Source organism: Microchirus variegatus (assembly GCF_963457635.1).
Source record: "Microchirus variegatus genome assembly, chromosome: 8".
NCBI lineage: Eukaryota > Metazoa > Chordata > Actinopteri > Pleuronectiformes > Soleidae > Microchirus > Microchirus variegatus.
This window is the reverse complement of record NC_139809.1, coordinates 7059003-7081042: the sequence shown is the minus strand read 5'-3', so window position 1 is coordinate 7081042 and position 22040 is coordinate 7059003. Positions and strand designations below refer to the sequence as shown.

The window sequence follows — 22040 nt, the reverse complement described above, 5'->3', positions numbered from 1 at the left end:
CATGTTCCTGAACTCATGCGCACTTAAAAGTGAGAGCATTTGAGCACAATTAAATCATGAGGTTAATAATCACACAGGCTGAAGTCAGAGAAACATGTAATCTGGATGTGTTCCAATAAAGTGAATGGGAAATTACTATACTTCATGTGTGTTATAGCACAGTATTGTACATTGTGATTTGAGGGAGGACTGTCACTCACACACTGGACTTCACACGAAGCAGCTCTTCATCGCTCAGTCACTGGAAGCGCTCTGAACAGAGAGAAAAACGAGTTGACAAACGCAAATGCAGCAACACAGACATGTGAGAATTCACTGAAAATAAAGGTGTGGTTTGTCCAGCAATTAAATCAGGATATTAAAAAGAATAAGAACATTTTATTCTAGCATAAAGACATTGTTTTACTACTGCAGTCTGAACTTACCTGTAGTTATAGCTGTTAAACACAACTTCAAATGTGTCACAAGACAGTAAATCAAACCTGTACCAGATGAGGTATAGAAAATAATAAAAACAAATATGGTAACAACCAAGTTTATTTTATGATACACTGCCTACATTATCACAAATAAATCAGATTAAAAATCCTTACCCACACACACCCTTGTCATTTATGTCCATTGTGAGGAGAGCTGCCTGGTGATCGATCAGATTAGGATTACACTATTATCACTTGCATGGATTACATGCTCATCTCAAACTCTAACATGTGCTATATAGAAAGTTAAACACACCTCTTTAGAAAAATATCAAAATAGAAACAATGACGCCCCACAAATGTTCTCATCCCCGTGACATCACCTCCAGTGCATATCCCCCCCCCCCACCCCAGCCCCCCCCATTATTACAGAGCAAATTTTGAAATTCATATAGAAACACATGTAGACATTCTGGCATTAGTAGTCACTGATTTGTGCGTGGAAAATGGGAGGGCGCTAAGTGCTAAGAGTATCCAGGCACTTCACCTTCAGGAAAACACCTGGCACGGAGCATTAAAAACTACAGTATGACATTTAAAAACTAGAACCATGCATGGATAAACTAGCCTCTCCATTTTGCACTTGTTTCTACAGACGAGGGTTAAATACACACAAAGACACAACAAAACATCTCACAGATTAAAACATCAAAATGAGTCTCTTGTGACTGCCACAAAACAGTGTTATCCAGAAGCTACTGTTTGAGTTACATCTCCCTAATGTGGCGGGAGTAGAGAGCTGGAATCCAGAGAAGAGACGGTTCATCGTTCCAATTACATCTGTCCTTTTTCCATATAGGAAAAGAGTTGATAAGAGGTGAGCAACGTTGTCTGCTTGAGTTGTGGTGTGCTGAGTGGCAGGCGGGAGGGGGTGGGAGGGGGCGTGGGCATAGCAAGGGTCTGCTGAGGGTCTTTACTCGTCAGCGCTCTTAGCAGCACTGACAGTGGTAATGTTGCCCAGGTAGGTGACCGCGTTCTCCACAGCATCCTGGATTGGGACGACGACACTGTCCCGGAGGCCTTTGAGGGTGTTGATCTGATCTTCATCCAGGTTCTGGTAGACATAGTACAGAGAACCAACCACCGCAGCAAGGAGTAGGAGCTTGAGCAACAAGGACACCACGCGCCGACAGAGCGTGGCTTTGCTCGAAGAGCCGGAGCTGCCTGGTCGGGCGAGAGACTCTGTGTACGAGCGGCTCTCGGTTTGGACGCTGTGCTGCACGCGGGGTTGATTCAACCAGTACTCACTTTGTTTTAAAGGTCGACCAGCAGCCCCTCTGATTGGACGCCTGCAAGTGGCACTACTCAGACAAACAAACAACAACAAAAAACAATGTTTCAGGATAACGTTGCACTCGACACAGGCTCCATCTGACAAGCTATTTTTCAAGCTTTCACACCGATTACAAGTGGATTTCCATCAGACTCGTCAGCATCGTACGGGTGGGACGACAACGAACAACGACAACATCGAACGCAACAAGACATAACAATGGAGGACATCCAGGGGCTCTTTTTTTCCTGCTCGGTATGTGGCCATTTGTCTCAAGACGTTTAGCTTCGTATAGTAGACTATATGGGTGGAGCCAATCTAACCATACCGTACAATTTTTACACTGGTAGCCCAAGGGAAGGGTGCCGAACAATGGAATGGTTGGGGTTGGTCATATTGGTACTATTCCTAAATGAAATGCCAAAAAATATGCACCGTATTTTACCGAGTCAAGCTGTTGGCCACTCAGTGGAAACACAGCGATAGACTACTGCTCATCTCAGTAAACCATTTCCCAATATTAGCTTTATAGCACATTATTACATCATCTGGAGTTTAGATAGCTGTCACATCAGCCCCAAAGTGTACAAGGTGAAGTTTTCCCCCTCATCCGTTTGTGTTGTTCTTTGCTGTAGATGGGACTAAACTTGAGCCAGCTGAACAAGATCATGAAATGTGCCTGAAAGCTCTAGAAAAGCTTGTGAGTGAACTTTGAGTTCAACTTCAAGGAAAAGATTTGGCCATTTACTTAGTTTTCCCTGCAGGATTAGAAGTAGTTTGTGTTTCAGTTGCAAGCCAGAGGCTATTTATACAAATGGACATTCCATGGATGCCACTAGCAACCTTTGAGTCAGGTGCCATGATTTATATTCTATTTCCACATGTTGGGCCATTATTTACAAAATTTACATCATGTTCTAACTAGGAATTGCTACTCCTGTCCTACTTCTTGGGCTTTACTTTTCAAATCAGCAGACGTAGAAGAAAATGTCACCTGATGCCTGTTGGTGTGCTTATTTCATTGGCAAGGATGTCTTCAACAGCGCTTTTGCTGGCCTTCTTTGGAGTCTCTTCGACCGTTACTTCCTCCACCACCTGCTAATGAAAGGAAAAACATCCAAACAAATGACTGACTCTTAGGTTGGTTTCACACCCAATAGTCCACTAGACTCTGTACGATTGGGGGTTGCAAAATTCAGCTGGTCAGAGTTTGCTTTCATGCTGCACTGTAGTGAAACGAACCAAATATTCTGAATAATGTATTCCCCTTCGCGAGGCGGCACTGCATCAAGAATTACTGAAGAAAACAATGAACAAGAACACTCGCTCATCTGTTGGTTAATGCAGGACAACTTCTGTATCCTCCACATAAGAGCAAATGGAGCTGCATCAAATCCTACCGTTTTATGTGGACATACGGCACATGTACGCTGAAACGATAGGCTCAGCCATTGCTCCCGTTCTACATGTGCATATGTTTTGGTTGCGTTTACCCACAATGCCCTGTGTTGTAGTCCGCTTCAAGCATTTGATTCACTTGAAGCGAACCGAGACCTACATTTTTAGGGGGACCAGAGTTAGCTTCTTTGGTGCGGATCAGAGTTCGGTTGCACATTCACATCTCCCAAAACAAATCAGACCTTCCGAGCAAATGAACTAGCTAGGGTTCGATAAAGAAGGAGCTGGTGTGAATGCACCCTTATCGTCTTGTCCATGGTAAAATCAAACGGTCCCTCACCTTGGTTTGTCGTCTGCTGCTGGTCCTAGCAGTGAGTGGAGCTTTCCCTCTGCTTCTCACAGCCTTCTCTACCACAGGAACTGGTTCTGGTTCAGGGGCAGCAATCTCTTCTGATAAAAAAACAACAACACAGGTTATATAAAAACAGTTGTGAAACATTGCAGTGGAGTAAGCAGGGTTTTCCCCAACATTTAACATGCAAGAAGCAGGTTATTTATATAAATAGAAACAACGAAGATCACATGCAGCGGGTGTTCACGAAGCTCACCATCTTCCTTGTCGCTATACTGGTCAGAATTAGTATTGCCATTCTGGTTACTATCTGCCTTGGGGAGAGCTGTGACGTGTGCGGGAGCTTCAGGTTCAGGTGGAGGCTGGTTCATCAGCTTCTGAAGCTTCTGCTCGTACAGTCTACGTGTAGAGGCTGAAGGGCAGAAAGAGACGCAAGTACAATATAGTAATACAATTCAATAACAATTCAGCTGAAGCAGGATCCATACATCTTTGTTATGACACAGACATAACCAGACAATGCTTGATTTCAATTGAAATGCACCACAAACTTTAAGCTAAGTTTTTAAAATGTGTAAAATAAGATGCACACATATTGTGTGTTGTTCCAATAAAGTTATTGAGATATAATTACACTGTATGTTCATTATAGCATTGCTGAAAAACATTGCTAAAAGTTGAATTGAAACAAGTGTAAATACAGTTCCTCACCAACAATGGGTCCTGACTCAAAGCCATGCTTTGCCAGCTGTTGTCTTAAATCTTCATCTGTGAGCTCTGTCACCTCCACTTCCACAGAGCGTGGCTTGTCTGTCTTTTTGGTAGCTTTCTGTAGAAAATATAAAGATAAAACATATCATTAAGCTTGTGTCATCTGAGCAATATGGACAATATGAAGGTTTCCCATGGCGATTGTCCTCTACAAAATGAATGCTATCTAAATCAATATTTTGCTAGGGTAAATGGGCAAAGCCTCATGTCCATAATGTACCTTCATTTGGGCTCTATATACGAGACTGGAAGGCAAACTTATTCTTATCGATTCCTCTGTGAAAAACTTATCTCAAAGACTCTTGAGACTCCTAATCATAGACAATTTGATGACATAACTTAAATCAAAAGGCATTTCAACATGACATGAAAGGACAAGGGTTAGAAGGGTTTCTATACCTGCAGGAAATGTTAAGCAGGATACTATTCCTATTTATCCAGGCTTGGTACTGTGCACCCCAGTTTATAACAGGCATTTTGGGTTTAAGTGTCTTGCCCAGTGACACATAAGCAGCAGGATTTGACCCCTGGCCTTCAGGTTGAAAGGCAAACTGACCTGATACTTCAGACCCATGGCCTCCCCTAAATTAACCAAATTATATATTATTATTATTATAATAATCACAATAACAATACTAAGGAATAAAAATACACATTCCAAACCAAACAAATACAAAAAAAGATTCTTAAATGGTGGAATGACTGGACAGATACAGGCTCCCCCTTGTGGCACAACGTTCTAAATAAATCACTAGAACTGTAAGGTGGTCATCTTATAACGCCATCGACATAAGAAAGCCACAGTTTCTCCATTAACGACTAACTCGATTGTAGAAAGTCACAACAAACGTCTCATTTTGTCTTTTCTTATGGCGATAACATCGCACATCGTCGCATCGCCAGTGCCCAACAGACTGTAACTTACCCTTCCAGAGCGACTTTTGTTGGACACCACGGGCGCAGGCAGCTCTTCGTCGCTGGAGAAGTTGTCTGTGGGCGGGCTCTTCTTGTCGTTCAGTACCGTTAAGTTTTTCAGGTACAGCTGCACATACACTTCTTTTTTATGCTCTCCGTTGGGAAGTGGCACGTTGTTGGCGGCGAGCTCATTCTTCAGCTTATCTTTAGTGAGAACCGACGGGTCTTCGAGGAATTCTGCCATGCTTGACTTTTCTTCTCCACTCGGCGTGTGGGGTTTCTGCCGTGGCCGCTTCAGTCGAGCGCTGCAAACACCAACAAACACCGGGAACGTGACTGAACACAACAGCACTGTTGTCAAACACGACTGGCGCCTACCCGCCGCTAGCGGGAGATAATCGACTTATTACAAAATAAACAATCACTTAAGCCTTTTAGCCGTATATCTGGGACGTTTACGAGTAGCTGCGATTTTTCGGAAGCACATACACGCATGTGCTGCCAATGGAAGTGATGCAAAATTTTAAAATTGAGTGGCGGTAATGAAAATGCGTTAGCTTAGCTTCGCGCCGGTCCACTTGCGTCTGTCTGTCCGCGGTCGCAACAAGGCCAAACAACAAGGCTGCGCCGCCATTGGCTGATCCTCGCAGTAAGCTGCGTTCTGATTGGCTGACTATGAATGGAACATTTTCAGACCGCCGCCACAAAGGAAGAGCATCCTGTGTGTTCGAGAAAAAGACTTTACCCGAAACCCATCGATTACATTTGATCAATATATTACTTTTATAGACGTGACGGCAGTGATGTGTGTTACTGAGCTGACACATGTGGGTTTAAACGATTCATTCGAGTGAGATAACAGACCAACGTTAATGGCGGTTATGACTGTGAGCAGCGTTTACACAGCTGCACTTTCGTTTTGTCACTCAATTCAAACCAGACTCTGTGTAACGGTCTGAAAACAAAGGAAATGCAACACAATGCACACAAGAGTGCAAAAGCACACATATATTCACAATAATAGTATTATTATGTATCTATTTGTGTTATTTTTTTTATTTATTAAAGACGATACTGTATTAAAATATATTTTTTAATGCAAATATTTTGACTGTACTGTTGTTGTTGGTGAATTCAGTTTGTTATATGAACATTATTCCTGAGTTTCTGTGACATATTAGGAGGATTTTATGGTCAGTTGCTTTAGATTTATAACATAATGCACCTTTAAAAGTAGTTTCTTCCAAATGAGGCTTCTAGAGAAGGTTACACCGAGAGCAGAGACAATTACTCGATGAATCAATTATTAATCGATTACTAAATTAATCGTCAACTATTTTGATAATCAATTCAGCGGTTTGAAGCTTTTTTCATAATTAAAACAAGATTTCTGATTGCTTTAGCTTCTTTAATGTGATCAACGTTTTTAATGTTTTTTTTTTTTTTTTTTACATTTTACTTTGATTTCATTGAAGCATGTAAAGCACTTTGGGGCAACAGGGGTCGTTTTTAAATGTGCTATACAAAAATAAATTTGACCTCGACCGTAACTCATGCTGACAAACAGTTCACTGGCACTGCAGTAAGATTCTCTGTCATTACAAGTCACCTGAAGTATCTGGTAGCTTAGTGCGGTTAAATAGGGTGAATCAACTGTATTCTCTAGAGTACTCACGATGTTGCCTTGGATTTTCCGTCTCCATACATTTTCTACGGGAGAAATGATGCATAAAAAGTTAGACATTTCAACAAGTATAAATAGCAGACATATGCATTTTTGAACTTGGGAAACAAATATAGGACACAAGTCCCTATACAATGCACATAGGAATTATGAGTACTTTTGTTTTGTGTGTGTGTGTCTTTCTGTCTGCGTATATGTCTCTTTGTCGTTATCTAAATTTTAATTGTTGACTCAGCATTCTCAAGTAATTATTTGGCTTTCATATGAGTCCACTATCTTAAAACCTAATCAAGGTCATAGGTCAAGTCAACAACTCTGAGTCTGATATGTGTTTCATTTACATCGGAAGTCGGAACTGGTGTGTGACATCACAAGTTCTTTCAGAAGTTAGAAAAAACTATGGATGCGAGCGCCGTTGTTAGCAAAACCAATCACCAATCACAAAAATTCCATTCTGCTCTGTAGCACTTTGAGATTACTGAATGTAAAGTGCCATACAAATAAAATGTATTATTATTATTATTATTGTTTATTTTTTTAATAAAGCTCTATTTGAAGTCCAAACGCTTCAATTAAATCATTAATGTCTGTTCATACTACAGTGATTGTAATATCAAACTTGAAGACTTCATGACAATTGACACCTTACTTTACAAGGGGGCGGGGCCTTGTGGGGCTTCGACTTTTAAACTGTTAATTCCTCACACAGGTCATTTGTGATAACCACAACATTTTTCAACTGTTAAAAAAGCACCAACTGCTTTGATCTTCAATCTCAGCAGGCTTTGATCTTTGATATCAGCAGGTTCTAACAACTTTACAAACAGCATTATTGAGTTGGAGTTGAAAACTCCTACACTAGCCATTCCATCATTTTCTTTCTTTTTTCTCATCTCCTGTCTTTTTTGTCCTCTTCTCCTCTTAACGTCACCTATGTTTTAAAGGCACCAACAATCAAGTCCAGGCTCTTAATTCCCTCCCTGCAGGGTCCACTCTCCTCCGCTCCCTCTCTGGTTTTCATGTTACATAATGTGGTGGTGGTGGTGGTGAGCTAATGTTAAGGCCACTTAGATGAAAATCACTCCTGGAACAGAAGAGGGCAGCATGGGTCACATTATCGTGATTCCTGCACGTCGTTTCCTCACAAAAAGGCTTACAGGGTTAAAAAAAAAAAATGAACTCACTTCACAAGCTCTTCAAACATGTCAGTTATAATGTTGATTTTTAATTGCAAAGGTGTCAACTACGTCTGGACCTTCATCCTGTGCTCTCAGTCTTGGCACTGTGTAAAAAATCTACTCTTTTAACATCTTGTGAGAACTGTTTAAACTACTGTTTTCATAATGAACAAATCAAGTGTCATTATTTTTTAACTAATTTAACTAAATGAGTTTGTTTCTTGTATGAATATTAGTCTTAAGCACACCGATTATGCATTGATCATAGAAATTAGGGCCCGCTAAATTGTTATTACTTGAGAGAATGATTTCAGATGAATAATTTGCTGTAAGAAAATTAAATTTGATTAATCCCATAATCCTTTCATATTTACAGTACTATTAGGGGCCTAACAACAAATGTAAGTTAGTTAGTTTTATTAAAAACTTAATTTCTTTACACAGGGACAGTTGCCAGAAAAAAAAACAGAGACCCAAACTGATGGACATTTCTCAGTAGCCTGATAATCTAAGTGAGCTAAGCTTCCATTAAGGAATTGCTCAGTGCAGACGTCTGGAAGCAGGCTAATCAATAGTGAAAACAACCTTTAGAAACAGCCCTTTGCACTCACGCACTCACAAATCTGTCTTTCTTGGGTCTCTGAGCATGCCGCTCTCTCTCCATCTATGTGTTGCCTCCCTCCCTCCCTCCCTCCATCCTTCCTGCTGTGGAGACAGTGGTTTGAGGTGGCACTGTGTGGCTCCCCACCTGTCCTTCAGACCTGCCTCTCTGGGACTTTCTGTGGATGCTGCTGCAGAAACCAAGCAATAGATCCCCACTTCAGCTCCAAACCACACAAAAACACAGCACTTCACAGATCAGTTCAGCTTTTCCAATGGAGTCAAAGCGTAGAAAAAAAAGTTCAGTCCTTGAGAAACACCTCTTAAGCTTTCTTTGTATGTAATTTATACAGAAAATAAGGTTCAGGCCAAGAATCACAGAGTGTGCCTCTTTAAGCATAACAGTCATGGCCTCTGAAAAATGATCAAAGGCTGCTATTTAATCATCAACATTCACATTTTCATGATGGATTATTGTAAAACCAGAGAACTAATGAAACAACGGGCAAATAAAAAAGTTAATAATAACATTCAGTGAAGGCCTGTATGGAGATGCAACAAGACAACACTTTAAATGTTATATGATGTTTAGACATGAAGGCATATCAGAACATGACATCTGAGTGCTCAAAGTGGATTTCTGATCACGGACAAAAATGTTTAACACAAACTCGGTTGAGTTTGTCTTGGATTTTAAGTATTTCTAAATCCCAGTTGAGTCAACCACAGAAGTAGCTCAGGAAAAGTCAACCTTTACCACCCAGAGCATGTCTTATCCAATTCCACTGACACAACAGAACACATACTGTGAATTTAATCAACGATATGACATTTACACTGTTTGATCAGAGCCCTGTCATCTCCTCAGTGTACGCATGTTGCTTGTTTCACCTTTACATAATAACCAAAAACTGAAGTTGTAGTTTTGCACATGAAATGTTTATTTTTTTAAGAATTTCTTTCCACTGTTTCCCTGCACTAATCTAACATAACAATCTCTAATCCCCACAGGATGTTATTACTCACTGCCAAACTAATTATGATCAAGTCCGAGGCAGTTTCCTGTACAAAAGGGAGGGTAGGATGCGGGCAGCGGGGGCACTGTATTTCACAGGACCTAGGATTTGTGTGTCCTGGCTTAAGAACAGCCATGTAGTCGTGCTCACACTGTATATTTTCATCTGTTGACTATCCAAACTCTATTTAAAAGGACACACACTTAGTTGTAGACATTTCTGTCAGAAGGAAAAATGAGACTGCCTCACTGGCCCTCGCTGATGCCCATTTGGCCCCCTGCCTGTTTGTATCATAAGCGCTACTCCATATATTTGCATTACTATTATAATTTGGGCATGTACCGTTTTATTTGGCCATTGAGCGCAGCGTGTCCTCGCTGAACTTCAGGCAAACAAGTGAGTGTGAACTGGTAGCAAATTAAGAATTTCTATTAGGTCCACATCGAGGCACCCGTGGGATGCCACGTTGGATCAATTAGGGGGGAAACCTGATGTGTGAGGGCCATCTGTCTGCGAGAAATGTATTGCAATGTCCTAAAAGGATCAACACAAATTTGATCTGTCAGAGCCTCTGAGAGTGCCTCGACTGCAGCAACGTGTGATTACTCTGTATGCACTAAAGGAGCTTCCCCTTCTGTAGATAGAATATTTATTACACAATTCAAGAGATCGCAGACAATATATGTGTAGCTTAAGCTGCAACAATAACGTCTGTACTGGTGTCAATCATGTAAATATATACTGTGTAGGCCACATAACTGACAATGAACTAAAACAAAATTAAATAAAGGGACACACTACACAAGTCTGACAGGTCCGATCTTTCTGCCAATGCAAACTGCAAAAGATAAGCAAACCTTTACCATAACCATAACATTTTCTTAGTTCAATGACAGTGTGAATAATTCAGACTCATATTTTCACTATGTTCACATGTGCAAAGGTCTGCTCGGGGGAATTTCTGCGTCGTGAACCCAACACAAACTAGCTTCAGTTTGATTCTGCGTGCATCGTACGTGCGGATCGCGCATGCTCCCTGTAACACTTTCCAGTGCAGTCGATGGCACGCTCTTGTTTTGTCGTTAACAAAAAAGACAATGAAGTAGACGGCAACCATGGAAACTTGCTTGAGTTCATATGAGATCATATGTCTGCCAGCGCCGACATTGTGCAGCTCACTGCTAAAAGAATACATGGAAATACGAGTGAGGGTGATTTCCTGGCGACAAATCACAGCTAGTGAAATGGAATCTGCAACGCGGAACCTTGCGTAAGATGCAGAACACGGTGGGTATGACCCAGCGAGCCCTTATGGTTCATCACCAGGTAGGCCTTCGACTTCACGATCGTCACGGCTACACTGAATCACTGGTGGCGTGCACCTCTAAAGTGCGAGGGCAAACTCTCACAGGTGACTGCCAGACTCTTGAGTTAACAGGAAAGAAATATTTCCGTGCTTAACTTGGCCCAAAGATCTCAACAAACCTGCCTCTACTTAGTTTTTCGGTCCACATGGCTGAACACTGGTACCGGGCCCAGTATAGGAAAAGCCAAAGTGTTTTCAAAAGCCTCCTGTGATGTGTCGACGGTGACGCTGCCATGCCCCTAACCGGTTTTCTTTCTTTCCCGGATGCTTGGGGTCTGAGCTCACTCCCCCATTAGGGAGTGTCAGCATTAACCTAATGAATGTGGAGAAAATTCAGCAGAGACTCAGCAGCACTCATAATTAGCTACAAGCCTTAGATCAGGAAAGAGGCCAACGTCTTACAGTATTCAGCCTTTTTTTTTTTGCATTCATTGGCAGGACTCAAACTTAATTTCCAATTAAGTATTAAAATCTGACAAGAAGAGACCCCTTTAGAGACCTTTAAATGAAGTACTTTCAGGAGACCACTGGCATGACTGTGTTTGTAATTTTCTTAATAGTCAATTATAGGACTTTCTGGTTTCAAGTTTTTTTTAAGTAACACCATTCAGCTGTCGTATCTCCTGCATTCAGGACACCCTCCCCAATAACATGATACTTCAGCTGATATGATCTTATTTATTTAAATTTGAAAAATGGAAACCTTTAGACCCCCCATTGTGTTGCTTCCTGAATGGACTGTTCTTCAGAAGTATTTGGTCAGAGGACCAGGAGGGGTTTACCTGGTGGAGAAAAAAACACTTGATGTCATGTTTACTGTCGTTTCAGGAGCCATGTCTTGACAGGTCGGCTCTTGTGGCAGCTCATAGTGTTGGGAAGTAAAACACCGGGAGCCTATCGATAGTCTGCAGTCTGACAGCGTTGGCTCATCTGTGCCAGCGGTAAAGGACAAATATGCCAAAGTCTGCTGGGTTTGGCACTTTTCTCACCCCCCTGGCTTCTAATACTGATGTATCCAGCTGAGGTACAAAAATTTGACACCTCTTAAGCAGCTGGACCCTTTAGCATGACAACCACCGCTTTGTTTTATATTCCTGCGTATTTTGAACGCGCTAAAAATTACAGTCAGCAACATCTAAACTGTTTGGACTTTTGCCCCTCCCCAACCCATTCAATCTCCTTTATCCCTCCCTTTCCTATGTGGGATTTAACATACACTTTGTGGTAACCTTGCTAAGATATCAATTTTTTCTACATTCTCTCACACTGAATAAAGGCTTGTTTCTCTTCGCCTGCTTGTTAAGACATCAAGGACAGCTCCCTCCATCTGGCATTAAGTATTCCTGGTGCCAGTGTCGGGTTAACTGACACTCCTGCACTTAAACTAATGGCAGCGAACAGTCATCTCCCATGAGGTGCTCACCTTGGAAAAAAATCACCCAAGTTCCCTCATCCCCAATCACAGTCGTGCTCTCACCACCCACTGAATGAGACCATGGGCATGAAAAGGGGGATTGTTTCACCGTCGAGGCATATATAAGGGCAAATGAAAACATGTAATACGCATGTCCTGTCTTGAATTTGCCTTCCTCCCGAGTTCAAATGAAACGCTGAGAAGTGGGAAGAGTAGAACAGCATGTAAACAGAAAACGACACACTCAGCAAATCACAATCTGACAACTGAAACATATATATATATTCAGATGCTTAAAGAAATTCCTTTGAAATTGTCTGGACCAAAATCTAGTTTTCCATGGCCTTGAACATGTGTTTATGGGTTCTTTTTATGCCACTTGCCAACAATTAACAGGACCTCGGTGCTTCTACAAACAAAGACAACTTACATCTTAGATAGTTGTAACAAATACACACAGGTGAGCCTCGGGGGTAAAGAGAGGCACCTCTCAGACCACATGAGTGCAGCATCACCACCCGTTCTCTGAACCCTCTCAATGGAAAACTAAACAGCTTTTTAAGAATGAAGAGGTTTTTACAGTTTGTTACTAAATATAGTCCAGCCCGGTGGGAGGTGGCAGGTTCCAGAGCCATTTTCAACATAGATGAGCCCCATGTCCTGCCCAGCGCCCGGCGGGTGGTGACTGCCGGTGGTCCGCCTTTCTCTTATGCACCGGCTCTTAAGTAAACACTGCAATCCTGCGGTCAGCTACAGCATGGCAATGAGCGAAAGGACTCACTGTGCAGTAGCACACAGCTATGGTGTGTTGCCTACTCTGGCCCACTCAATCCTGGCCCCACCTCGTCACAGAGGCCTGGGTAGAGGTTTGGGGGCCAGCGACATACCTTGATGTGTGATCATAGAAGCTTGCTGGGAACTCCTGGTGGGAGCAGTGTTGGACTTCACCTCCCAGACCCGACTGACTGACTGTTTTCCATCTGGAAAAAAAAAAGAGAGTCTAAATTAAGAACATCATTACGTTTATTGACATTATGCTAATTAGTTGTTGAGTGAACTCTCTCAGGATGGCCCCGTCTCTAACATTAACAAACCCTAATGCAGCTGAGGCTTTAAATAATATCAACTGACCACCAGTGAACAAGAAAAAAGTATAATTTCAACTCATCAAATTATAAATAAAAATGAAAAAAAAACAACAACAACTGTAGAAATAGATTATATTCTTCCTTTTTTGCATAAACAGAGGTAATGTAAATGGTGAGTGAAGCATATGGGATTATGTAATTATTAAATTTAACAGTGCACAGCGTGTTAAAGAACAACCCCCTGAAATACCAGGTTCAATCAGGAAATCACTGAAATCTAAATGTTTTATCAGAGAACCAGAATAATATACCATTAATCATCACGATCACATCCAATAAAGTGCCAGATTAATCAGGGAAAACTGACAGCACTAGTCCTTATCCACTGAGGAAAATAAGGGGCAACAGGTAGGCCCTTTATCCATTGAGCTCTGTTCTTGCATTGCTCCCCCATACGTGTAGATCATAATTTGGGGAGTCTCAGTGGCTACCTGTAAGGACCACAGGGGTGGCAAATAGCAGGGTTGTGGCTTTCTGAGCTTCTTACTGGTGTGAGCAGAAGGATTTACGGTAACTCTCAGACAAGCGTTCACAGCTTGGACTCTTGGCATGGATTCGATATTGTCCCTGGCTGAGCATCAAACCCACTGAACCTGAGGTCCAAAAGTACCTACACAAAACCCTAGGATGTTTGAATGATAAATCGCCGACATTTAGTGGCAGAACAAAAAAAATATTGCCCTTGCTGGGGATATCAGCTTTAATTTTAATTCACAGTGAGTGCACCTACTGGGTGGCTTGATTAACCAGAGATCAGCTTAGTTTAATTGACGTACTCTTCTCTTTTCGGCGAGCATTCCTGCAAATTCAATACAGACGCAACTGGAGAAAGCAACAGTGGTTTAAGAGTTGCAACAATTGCCAATAAGAGGTTTTACTAAATATAAACACTGACCAAGTTATCTTTAAATTCACATCTGGTCCTTGTGGAAGACACACTTTATTTCTCTTTGTAACTGGACCTTCTCTCAGTCTCTGCATTGACCCACCACTGCCAACCCCTCTGGTTTTGATAAACGAGAGTCGAGCTCCATATGATTCACCGAGCAGGAGTTAGATGATAAAACCATATGGCAAAAAAAAAAAAAAAAGTTTTATACATATCTGACATGCAGAAAAGCATTATGTATCAATTCAATAATCCGCTCTGGTAAGAAGGATTAGTACCGAGAACCGAGGAGTGTTTTTGAAATCACTGGTGTCATTATCTTCTGTGTTACACTTGGTCAAAAGCATCATATACAAGGTTAAGGCAGTATTTTACTAATGTGCTGACTGCTGATGATGCCAAGAGGTGCTTTACAAAGCCGCAGGACTGAATTTAAGGTCAGGGAGGATGCACGGAGCCAAACACACCAACCACCACCCGGGAGGAGAAAGAAAAAAAAAGAGTCATGGTGCTAATATTAGAGAGAAGACTGATTACAGTACTTCTATTAGGTTTTGGCGTCGATTATGGTCCAAAGAAGTAACGCCCTCGGCACTTCACTTTGGTGTTCATGCCCCTGGTCTTCAATGGCACACTACATGATACTATTAAGAGCCAGACCAAACATGCCAAAGCCGACCACAGTGTTACTCACAGCCCCTGCACATTCTTTTGAGGCTGAAATGTGACCCGTTCCTATTTTTCAGCAGCTTGTCAGACTCAGTGTGGTGCAGGGTGGTAAACTAGGAGGGAAAACTGTTGTCACCCTTCTATAGCTCTTACTTTCCCTGACTGACTAAATGTCAACCTCAGGTGTCAAAATGAGACCAGAGGAGTCGGATGAATGAGTGCTGGCAGTTCTGGTGCACATGGAAAACAAAGATTTACTTACAACATCAGCAGCGCAGTGTAAATGGAAATGAGTTTATTGTTGAAGCTTTGCAAGTTGATGGACACACTGTTAAAGTAGTAAGTGCAGTAACCGCATGCATTAAGACGTATAATGCCATATGTGAGGCTGAAATCGAAGTGACAACATAATGAGCGAAGGGTGAGTTTAGTGAAAATATCCTCAGCACCTTGAGGAAGCCACACAAGTCCAGTTGTGCATATATGTTCAAAACATGGCTTTCATGGATGATGTTTGCTCCGTTTCTCAACGCAACAGAAAATAACAACATTTTGTGTCGTCCTATCATGGACAGTGTCATCAGAGAGCTGGACTGGAAATAGTGTCGGGCAATCAATACAGTATGCCTGTGAGCTTGTCATCGTTTGAAGCTTATTTTGAAAAATGGTTGCTATGGCGGCTGAAAAATCGTGCCCACCCAGTCTTTCCCATTCCCAGTGAGAGGAAACAGAGCGGAGAGATGTGGACGATGCTTATGAGTGCAATGTGAGACCTACTGGTGACAATATGCAATAATATTATCTGACAATTAAATGACAGAAATATCCTGTTTTTTTTTTGTTTTTTTTTAAACAATACTCATTCCTCAGCATTTATCTTACATGATGACAAGGAAACAACAGAAAGCAGCAGTCAGACACATAACAGACACCTGTGCTTAAGAACAACTTCAGATATTTGACATTTACCAGGCATCCATGTTTGCTCAGTTGTCAGTCACCCTAACCCAGGGGTGTCCAAACTTGTTCTAACGAGGGCCAAATTTGATAATGTAAAGATTTCCGGGGGCCAATGGTCCCTTTTAGACTTTTTTAACAGTAAAATGTACACACAAAAGCACTGTTTTATTATAATTATATTGTCCCTGTCACAATTATCATCTTAGATTTGGAGATGTAACCAAATCTTAGCCATGCAGGAGTGAACCAATGAAACAATTCTGCATTTCTTTCACATCTGGAGTCAGAAATCATACTAATATAATAAGATAACATGTGATTGAGGCCGATTTTCTGCCCCAGTCCCTCCCAGGCCATAAATAATACAGGATAGAGCTAAAGCTGCGGGGCATACAAAATCTGACCAAGGGCCGTGATTGGCCCCCGGGCCGGACTTTGGACATGCCTGCCCTAACCCAACGCCATGGATGTTGAATAGGGCTTGTAACCAGACGGTTGCCTGTTCAAATCCTGGGACAGGTTGACCAAGGTACCCAACCTCCACTGCTCCCCCGGTGCAAATTAGTGCTGCCCAATGCTCCTGCATCTGGTTTGTGTTGGATTGGTTTGGTGTGTGTGTGCGTGTGTGCAAATAAAACTAATTCTAGTTCAATATCTGCAAAAAGTTACACTGAGTTTTTGTTAAGATGACTTTGGTAAAACTGAATTGTAACTTGATTCAGTAATGTCCCACATTTCCCACAATATTCCCAGAATTGTTGACATTTTATTTATGTCACTACCAAATCAAATTAAGTGTCAGTGTTATGCTCTACTGGAAATTATCTTGGCTGCATATCCACAAGAATAACTTTCCCAATATTTTCATGTTAAACATGAAAGACTGCTGATCAGTCTATACCTTGGTTTCCAGCATACCATTACTACCAGTTCCTGTAGCTGCAGGTTTCCACTGGCCACAAACCTACACACACCTCCTCCCAGCGAGCACGACCACAGAAGCATATCACCTCCTCGCTGACCAAAAATCACTGTGAAACTTAAAAAAAGGGCCATAACTCTCCAAGAAACACAGCCAACTTTACCACTGAAATAGATTTCAATAAATTTTAATTTCCGCAGCCACTTTTGCCGCTCCTGTGAACGTAATGAATTAGCAAACAAAAGCCTCCAAAAAACTCCCTCACATATCTCTTTCCCCAATGAATTACTGTCGACCACAAAAGAAAAACAAAAGATGGTACATTTATTTTTCTGTGGTGGGGCGGTTTCAACAAAGCAATTATTCACATTGACATTGCCTTCAAAGGGTCTTTAATCAAAGTGTTCAGGCACCACTGATAGGGCTTAGTGACAGATACATGAACATTACAGATATTATGAAGGACATTATCACTTCATCATAAATGAACAACTGGAAAAGCATGTTTTAAAAGGTTTAAAGTCTCTTTGGCATGGTTTGTATCTGTAGCTATACTTTCTGGTGACTTTTACTGTTGTACACAAAGGAGCATGTTGTTCACCGTGTGATCAAATGTGACATTTATAAAATACACGATACATGGTCCACGATACCAACAATTCTGCGATAATCAATGTATGCATCACAATATCGGTCTGTGAAAAGTGAAACAAAAGTGCGGGATTTCATCATTTATTGACAACATAGAGAACAAAGTGCATTGCACATGGATGGGGCATCTCTTAGCGTAGTTTTCTCCACCATTATCCCGCTGTAAAGTCGTCACTTGAGCAGTGCCACCATGAGGAGACATCAGGTTGTGACGCTGGGCGAGTGAAACTGGTAGGGACTGTTTAATATAAAGAGCCTTAATTGGTTAATTAAAATATCAATATTTGCTCTGGTGCATCGATTATCATATTGCACGAAGGACAATGATATATCATAAAATCAATATTTTACCTCTGCCAGGAGGTATATGTTTTCACCGGTGTTTGTTTATCTGTCTATCTGTTAGCAACATAACTCGAAAAGTCACGGACGGATTTGGCTGAAATTTTCAGGAAATTACATTTTGGACATGCTCCATAGACGCTATCACTGGTTACAACACTCGCTGTCTGACCATAACGTTATCACTCTCCGAGTGCTTCTCTAGTTTAGATCATGTAGTGAGCTTGCAGTAAAACACAATGACGAAGCAAACACCACAAACAAAGTCACAGTATATAATTAGAATCACTGCTCAGAGGTTGTATGCCACCAGTGACCAAATGCAATTCCTGTCTTCACAATTTATTTCCAGACTCATAAAACATGACCTATTTGACCTGAAGGCAATTTGTGAAATTTCTAAGGCCACGTGACCTGGATTTTTGACCAACCATTTCTCATCAGTTCAATTGTGAAGTCAACAATGCAAAACATTTACCCAAATCAAAATCAAATCGGGTCATTCTTCAGGCTAAGTGAATGTTTTTGCCATGTGTCACGATTCCTACTTCCTGTAGTAAAATTCAAGCAAGCAGCTCAAGCAAATCCAGTTGCCTCCAGCTAACTCCTGAAGATGACTATGACGTGGACGACTAAGAACCTTCAGAGACATGTAGTGAAATGTCCTCCTCCTGCTCAAATGTCTCTCTACTTGCCAATGTCAAGGCAAAACAGTTCAGAATGACACACCATCTGCTTCACGGTTTGAAGTGTTGTGCCTTCAAAGATGATCTTCTGCATAATTTGGTTGTTATAAGAGTTGTTATTTGAGTTACTGGTGCCTCTATCATTCCAAACCAGTCTGGCAATTATCTTCTGACCATTGGCATCAATGCCCAGAGAACTCACTGGAGATTGTCTCTTTTTCTGATCATTCTCTGTATAATGCAGAGATGGCTGTGCAGGAAAATCCCAGTAGATCAGCAGTTTCTGGAATACTCTTTGTTCTGGTGCTTGTTTTGAATTTCAGCAGGTCATCTTGTCGTGTCTATCAACCTAAATGCATTGAGTTCCTGCCATGTTATCGGCTTATTATCCATTTGCATTGACACAGTTCAACAAGTGTACCTAATACAGCAGCCAGTGAGTGTATAATGTAACATTATTGTCTGTCAATGCTCACTATAATAACATAACTCATTGTGAAGGTTTTGTGCATCATGTGCCAAAGACACGCTACAAGCTACTACACTGGCTCCTCAACAACCGGCTTCATTTCAAACACAGACTTCTCTGCAAATAAGTGGAATGTTTATTTCCAGATTCACAATAAGAAGGTACTTGTACAAAAATGGGATTTAAAGTCCGGTTGCCAGCAAAAAAGCAATTACTTTGCCAGTGGCACAAAACAGACTGCGTACAATTGCCAAAAAGCACCTAGACAAGTCTCCAAAATTCTGGGGGGAAAAAGTGATTTGGAGTGATGAAACCTAAAAGCCTAAATTGAAATTTATGCTCACAACCATAAACACAACATTTGGAGAGAAGTCAACAAAGTCTATGACGAACACCACTCCCACTGTGAGGGGATGAAAGGTGAATCTCTGAGGTGTGTGAGGGTATTCAGTCCACTCTGACTAAGGCCAAGTCGACCCGTCAGGGGCTACAGCAGGGGGGGAAATAGAAGGCTCTGGAGGAGCCATCACAGTCTGCTGAACTCAATACCATCGAGACACTTTGTAGAGATCTTTAATGTGAAGTTCTTGCAAGACAAACCAAAGGGTTTATGGGGACTTGGAGGCTTTTTGCCAAAATGAATGGGCAGCTCTGAGAAAATGCAGGGCCTTATCCACAGCTATCACACAAGACTCAAAACTCTCACCAGCAACTATGCAAACAATATTTCCTGTTATTGCTATGGTTTGGTTAAGGATTTAGCTCTTCTGTGATGCCTTACACTTCAATTTGTAAAAAGTAATCCCATTAAAATAAATTACCTGATGGTTTGTTGCGATAACCCCACAACCCAGAGGTCAATAGACTGAAACTATTCCCAAACAACGCCTACAAGACTTTCTCTACTGTATCCAGGCACAGTCCCAGCCACAGATCCATTGAAAAATGCAACACTTCAAGTTCTATTTCATTTTAATGAACTTTCTTTTCTTTTTTTTATTCTGCTGGTGCAAACTTTAGCAGAACTGTAGGATGGGGAGTATTAATATATAAAATATATGTGTATCAAAAGCATACATGGCTGATTGCAGAAAACGCTTGGATGTTTGTTTGTGTGCACTTGTGTTGCTGTGGGTGTATACTGCATGTGTGTGTGTGTGTGTGTGTGTGTGTGTGTGTGTAAGTGGGCTGTGTGTGGTCAGACTCGCTGGGCTGATCTTGGCCCCTGGCTGTTGCTGGCGTTCAGCATGTCTGTAAAGAAACAGCTGGAGGCAAAGCCAACACCGGTCCCGCTCAGAAGCTCAGCTCTGCCAGCAGCGACAGAGTCCAGAACTTTCCATGGTCCTGCGTCGCCATGCCAACAGGTCTTGGCACCGCACTGCTGTCCTGATCTGCACACCTGGCCCACCATGAGTCCAGAATCACCTCTCCTGTCACTGTGTGATGAACAGGTCATTTACAACCCAAGTGTTTGTGTGTTTTTAAGAGTTATGGGCCCAGGTAAAGAAAACACCGTGGCAGTGGACCTCCTGTGTGTTGCCCTAATCAAACAGAGCTGAGAACCTTAGGTGCTGTAGAATAGCAGGATTTGAATTTGTTCAGACTAGTACTGTGGAAAACCCACACAGAGGGACATTCAAGAAGAAAATGTCATTATGGAAACGGGGCTCGATTATTGTTTGTTTCTGATACTGCCACTGACTTTTGTGGTTTCAGCTCGCTGCAAAAGAGCAAACCGTAATGTAGCTGCAATGTACAACATCACAGGCAGCCAAAGGGAATCTTTTGAAGTCCAGTGCTTCAAATTATGTAACACATATATCATCTCTAATACTTTCCACTCTGACTCAAAGCCTAGGTTTCTATGGGTGGAGAAGGACACCAGCTGGAACATGTGCAACCTTTCTCAGTATTTTGCTATTGTATTAGGTTTCTCCAAACAAGCACATGCCAGTCTGTTTTAAAGGACCAGTGCGTGAGAATTAGTGACATCTAAGATAGACTGCTTCACTCCTCCGCTCAGCGCTCTTTTCCCTAAAATGCGTTGAGGAACGTTGAGTCTTGGTGGTACAAGGTGGCAACCTCCATGAAGTACAAATAAAGGGCTTATCCTAAGACGACAAAAACAAAATGTTTGATAGATTTTTGTTTTATACAAGGTCTATTTGACGTCTTTCAATAATCCCTCCTATGTTTTACACACTGGACCTTTTCATGTGCTGAAGATTAAAGTCTACTCGGCATTATTTTGGTCAACAACCTTTTTATTTACGAGCGCCACCAACTGGTCTGTGATAAAAAAAAAAGACACACACAGACGTCCAAATCATGTATTATATATAATATATATATTATAATTCAGTAGTTTGCAGGAACAGCAACAGCACGTCTGAACAGAAAGAGAGGAACACAAGCAACAATGCTGCTGACAGATAGTCCACAGCAAATCCAAGCCACAGAAACAAGCATTTAAAGATGAGGAGACTGATGCTGATGATGTTTAGACTGAGGTGCACAATAGTGGTGATGGTTAGATTCACTGATATGCTTCAGCTCTCCAGTATAAAAAAAAAAGTTCCTTATGTCATTGCCAAAAAACAATGTGGGATGAATTTGTGATGCAGCGTTTGAAACATCTTCACTTCCTCTGACGATAAAACGCTGCAACAAATACTCCATGGGTCCAGAAGGAGAGGTAACGTTTAAAGGAGGAAGTGGAACCAAAGAAGACAAAGAAGAATCATTCAGTCAAGAAACAGAAAAATACCGGCAACGGTTCCGTTCAAGAGATTAGAATGTGACGTTTTGTTGCGTTCCTGTGAAATATGACACAAAACTGAACTGTGGGCTAAATGAAT

The 22040-nt window shown here is 41.6% G+C and overlaps 1 protein-coding gene across 2 annotated transcripts; it reads right to left on the bottom strand.

Annotated features, from left to right (window-relative positions):
- Positions 1-855: 855 nt before the first annotated feature.
- tmpob (thymopoietin b) lies at positions 856-5735 on the bottom strand. Of its 2 annotated transcripts, none has more exons than XM_083893163.1 (6): positions 5199-5735; positions 4214-4331; positions 3759-3914; positions 3491-3600; positions 2747-2850; positions 856-1780 (listed from the first exon to the last, which is right to left on the bottom strand). In XM_083893163.1, the coding sequence occupies exons 1-6, from the start codon at positions 5430-5432 to the stop codon at positions 1393-1395; spliced, it is 1110 nt and encodes a 369-aa protein (XP_083749289.1). In that variant the 5' UTR covers positions 5433-5735; the 3' UTR covers positions 856-1392. The 2 variants fall into 2 exon arrangements, with proteins under 2 accessions (XP_083749289.1, XP_083749290.1); XM_083893164.1 differs by having other exon boundaries at positions 2747-2847.
- Between the last annotated feature and the right edge of the window lie 16305 nt (positions 5736-22040).